Here is a 5,620-nt window from a genome sequence, read left to right on the forward strand (position 1 = left end):
CGAAAAAAGTTTGTTGAACGTTGATACCACTTTATATAATATCATTAATTTGATAATATAACGTGAATATATTGATTTAGTTAAGTATATGATTCACTTAAATAAAAAATACTATAGTAAATAATTTTTTAAATCGTGAATATCCGATCATTATTTTGTGGACAAGAGAGTATGAAATTTAGATCCAAGGCATTAATATTTATAACAACATACGACTAGTACGGTGGCGGATCAAATAATGTTTCAAGAACCATTATATGCATATTATAGTATCACAATATAATATTTTACTCATCTCAATAATTTGATGAATTAATCTGTCATAATGGGTCTTTTTAATGAAATAGTAAAAATATCTCAGAATCGCGTGTTTGTCTTCTTTAATCCGCCCCGTGTTAAAGTTGGCGAATTACTATACATATAATCATTCATTTAAACCCAAATATATCATCATTCATCTTCTCTAGCTTTATTTTCTTTTATGTTCCACCTTAATTATTCAAAATTACACGAAAATCAGTCCTTACAAGTGAACTAACCACACACACACACAAACATATAAAGATAAATATAGGTTAGATATATGAAGAGATAGTATAGATACAAGAAATAGAAGGCACCAGATAGAAATGTTACACATGCATCTTGAAATGAAGACAAATGGCCAATCTTAGGTATATATCAGATCTGAAATGTTCCCACCTTAAAACTCTATCCCTTCATTTTCCTCATCAGATGAGATCCACCCCAACCTCTTGTGTTTGTGTATATCTCTTGTGTCTTCTTCCTACACACTAATCTACAAAATACTTTTGTCTCCCAAAGCTATATCTCCTGCATCCTCAAATCTCTTCTTTTTCCTTTTCAGGATTTTCTTTCTTTTTAATTTTTTCTTTTTCTGTTTTTCCTTAAAGTCATTCATGCCCATAATAAATACCACTATTTTTCACTTGTATAAAAAGGGAAGCCCATTTGCTAATAAAAACCATGCTTTCCTTCCCTTCCCTTAAGTCTACAAACTTATTCTTAACAGCAACATATGCATACAAGAAATATAGATAGAAAAAAGAATTGATATATATTTATGGAAAATTATTAGTACTAGATTTTTATTTTAAAAATCACTACTACTACTAGGAAACAAGAATCAAGCAAGGTGGATCCAAGGCTTGGAAAGAGGCCTCTTCCAATGGAAGCGTCGGCGCAGAACGCCGTGATTTCAGGCCTTACTAGGATTTTGGGGGAAGACGCCGCCCCGCCGCCGGAGACTACTCATCAAGATCAAGATCAAGGTAATTTAACTGATCATATATATGTATGTAAATAGATGAATTTATGATGTAATTTTGTGAATGAGTAAAATTAACCTTGATTAACACTAGCAATAACTCCATGTTGCTTGTGGAGTTGATATTGAATGTGTGGTTTAATTATATATGAGGATTTTGAAGGGTAGTTGTCAACTTAATTAAGAGTTGAATAAGAATTGTGTCAGATTTTGTGATATGTCCAAGTTCATTGTATGTTACTTTCCGTAAAGTACTATCTCACTCTCTGAATGGCTCTATAATTCTCTCTCACATCAAACAAGGGTTCCACACTGCCAAATTTAATCAGTCACGTCTCTTGAATTATTACTTTGAAATGTGGGGATTTGAGTTCAGAGATGTGGAAACCCTCTCCACCTACCAACGATTTTTTTCATGTTTGGCATGCCTAGTAAGTAATGCTAGTCGTTTTCGATTCGTCTATCCCAATTTGTCTTTCCCATTTAGTGTAAGTCCTTTACCAAACTCCAACATTTTCATCTCAATCATTCTGATTTGGTGAAGTGCACTTCATTTTGGCCTAATCAAAACATTTCATAGTTAGATAGAGACAAGTTTTCTTTTGTATTAAATCATTTATACACATGGATTGAATTATATGAAGGGAGTGTGAAGAAGCACTATAGAGGAGTGAGGCAAAGGCCATGGGGGAAATGGGCGGCGGAGATACGCGATCCGAAGAAGGCAGCGCGTGTGTGGCTCGGAACATTCAGCACAGCTGAGGATGCTGCACTAGCATACGATGACGCTGCGCTCAAGTTCAAGGGCGCCAAGGCCAAGCTCAATTTCCCCGAGCGAGTCCAAGGCAAGACCGAGCTACGCTACCTCAGCAGCGGCGCCGCCTCCGGAGGATCCTCCGCCGCCGCCGTCGATCCCTTGCTGCACAACACCTTCCCTGGCCTTCAGCAGTATGCCCAGCTACTCTCCAGCAGCGACGCTGAATTCCCTTGCGCCTCCTCAGCTCTCTACAACAACAACAACAACCAGGAGTTAGGTTATGATTATTCCGCCTCCATGCCGGCGCCGGGTTATCCCGTCCCGCCGCCTCCGCCGCAGCCGGACTTTCAATCGAGTTTTGGGGCTCAGTATGGCGGGTTTTATGGTTCGGATTTTTACAACTATGGCAAGTACTATGATCCTAGCAACCCAAATGGATGATTAATTAGCTATCATTGATCATCAAAATGTGTTTTTATTAATGATGAGAAATTTTCAATAGTACTACTACTACTCTTGGATTTTGGCATGATCAGAATAAAAAAGCTTTTGCTGTGACATATTGCTTGTATTGCATATGATCATTGCATCAATTAATATGTATGCTTGTTTCTTTTTTTCTTTTTTTTTTCCATTGGAGATTTTGCTTTTTTCTGTTCGTTTTGTAAAACATTTATCCTCCAATGAGATAATAAATATAAATGCTTCTTTCTTTCTATTCCATTGGAGATTTTGCCTTTTTTAGTTCGTTTTTATGAACATTTATCTTCCAATTAGATAATATTGAGATACAATATATGATAAGCAAAAATGAGATTGTCTGATTTTAAATTAGTCATAGGGGTGGAAGTGAGATGATTTATTGTGGAATGCAATATAATCTTAACATTGTGGAGATCTGACAAGATGCATTGTCACGGGCAGAACTTTTGTAGGAAAAACTGCAACTGACTAAGAGATAAAATTAGACATGGTCATTGGTCACAAGTAAACATGGCAATAGAAGTGGCCCTATATAAGGATTAGAGTATGTGTTGGTGTGTTCCATATGACCTTGTACCAAAAACGTGCAATAGGTGACTAATTTGTTAATTTCACGAGTTGCTCGTTGTTAGCATGCGATTATACTAATTTAATGGATGCTGGTTTGGTTTTACAGCTAAGATCGAGAACATAAAATGTTATATGCATTATCATATATAGTTCTCCTTCATGGTGTATTTAGTTTAGTTTTGGTGTATCGTATGATACTTTCACATTACAACACACACATAATTGACAGACACGCACATAACACATTCATACAATTCATAATTGACAACACACACATTCATGTGATTGAATGTGTGGTTAAAAACTTAAAATTACATCCATTACATAACATCTGTATATATATATATAGGGTCATGATAATCTACAAACCCTCTATAATACAAACTATACAAACTTTAGGCGTTGACATTGTTGACATTCCCCCAGTGACAGAATTTATATTATGCGTTGACATTGACATTCCCCCAGTGACAGAATTTGTATTAGGCGTTGACATTGACATATGAATCTCATTGCTAACCGTTGATTACTTACAAGGAGTGTGTAGGATCAATGTCAACGCCTAATACAAATTCTGTCACTTGGGGGAATGTCAATATCAACGCATAATACAAATTCTGTCACTGAGGGAATGTCAACAATGTCAACGCCTAAAGTTTGTATAGTTTGTATTATAGAGGGTTTGTATTTGATCACACATCTCTCTATATATAAAATTCCATCCTTCAACTTCTTTAAAAAACATATTCCTTTCATATACTCATGTGTTGTTGACCTGCCAAAACACGTCGTAATGCTTGATTATCAAATACTTTGTCAGACAAATATTAAAATAAAAGTAAATCCTCCCCTCCCACAAATATACTACTCCAAATTAAACTAATTAGTCTTGTTAATCCAACAGTTGGAGTTGGTAGAGAGCCAAAAATACTGTTTGCTGACTCTTAGTATGTTTTTAAATTCGATTTAAGACTGATCTTAATATGATAGTACTGGCGAACGCAGTGTTTTCTAAATATTACTCCCTTCGAGGTTTTGAGAAGGTGATTTTGTTCCAATTCAATGTGATGATGGTGACTTTAATTTGTGTATTGATCATTACAAACCAATAGTTTGATAAAAAAAATTAGTACTATAAAAGTATATATGTTGGACGGTATGCCACATTAATTCTAGAAGAAATTATGACTCTTCAATTTGGATAAATTCAAATATAATTATATAACAGTGGTATAATGTTACAAAAAAAAAGATGGAATAATAATAGTGTCTTCAAGTAGAAGCAAGCGGCTGATAATACAAAAGGTTTGGTCGACATCTTATTTTACTATATTTTTATTACTAATCTATTTACTTTGTTGAAGATTTTGGTATTGGACGGCTAAGGGTTTCCAAGTACTTGTTAGATATAGCATGCAAAAAGCCTAAAAGGAACAAAATCTTAGAATAATGAGAAGCCGAGTTTCATGAAAGTGAAAAGGGGCCTACAAAGTACTATTATTGAACCATGCGTGAGTTTAATTCAAAAATTATTCATTTGCTAATATTCCAACTTGCATGGAATCATTCTCTTGTTTACTAGTGGAGTTCAATCATATATAGAATAATTCATATTGGTCCCTCCCCATATCTATCCTCTTTATGCAATTCGGTTCATATTATCATAAATTATATTATTGGTGAAATATATACATATATATGTGACCGGATATCTTCGATTCATTGTACGTGTGATATTATATCAATGTAATGAAACATGATTTCTAAGGCCATCCACAATAGATCGCCCAGCGAACCGCCCAGCGGAGCATATATATATGACCGGATATCTTCGATTCATTGTACGTGTGATATTATATCAATGTAATGAAACATGATTTCTAAGGCCATCCACAATAGGCGCCCAGCGACCGCCCAGCCGAGCGCCGGCGCTGGGCGGTTCGCTGGGCGATCTATTGCAGCCGCCCAGCGGGCGATTGGAGAGAGAAACCGCGCAGCGTTGGGCGGTCGCGTGGCCCTGGGCGGTGCGCTGAATGGTCCGTTCGGCGCTATTGCAGCGCCCGGATCGCCCAGCGCACCGCCTAGCGTGAAAAAATAAATTTTTTTTTTTCGAAACACTATATATACGCGCTTTGTTCGTCATTTTCATTCGCACCACTTGTTTTAACGAGTACTCTCTCTATCTTAATTTCTGTTCAAGATCAACAACGCAAAATGAGTAATGCTGGTGGTAGTAGTGGTGGTAGCGGAGGGGATGCTGAGGAGTACGAACGTCGAATGGCCGAGGCGTTGGACGCCTATACGACCAACGCGATAAACCAATGGATGGAAATGGTCTTGCAGCCGGCGATACCTCGACCTCCCCCAGTGGTCCACCGCCGCAGTGTGATTGATCGGGATCACGTAGCTGCACATCAGCGCCTATACGAAGACTACTTCGCACAGGAGCCTCGGTTCAACGCCAACCTTTTCAGGCGTCGTTTTAGGATGACCAGGAACCTGTTTATGCGTATTGTCAACGC

At 37.1% G+C, this 5,620-nt stretch overlaps 1 protein-coding gene across 2 annotated transcripts; it reads left to right on the forward strand.

The window, feature by feature from the left end:
* Window positions 1-907: 907 nt before the first annotated feature.
* On the forward strand, window positions 908-2,763 carry LOC121791652 (ethylene-responsive transcription factor ERF113-like). Of its 2 annotated transcripts, none has more exons than XM_042189524.1 (2): window positions 908-1,292; window positions 1,933-2,763. In XM_042189524.1, the coding sequence occupies exons 1-2, from the start codon at window positions 1,190-1,192 to the stop codon at window positions 2,484-2,486; spliced, it is 657 nt and encodes a 218-aa protein (XP_042045458.1). In that variant the 5' UTR covers window positions 908-1,189; the 3' UTR covers window positions 2,487-2,763. The 2 variants fall into 2 exon arrangements, with proteins under 2 accessions (XP_042045458.1, XP_042045459.1); XM_042189525.1 differs by lacking the exon at window positions 908-1,292 and adding an exon at window positions 1,326-1,719.
* Window positions 2,764-5,620: the final 2,857 nt, after the last annotated feature.

This window comes from Salvia splendens, unplaced genomic scaffold (genome assembly GCF_004379255.2).
Source record: "Salvia splendens isolate huo1 unplaced genomic scaffold, SspV2 ctg866, whole genome shotgun sequence".
NCBI lineage: Eukaryota > Viridiplantae > Streptophyta > Magnoliopsida > Lamiales > Lamiaceae > Salvia > Salvia splendens.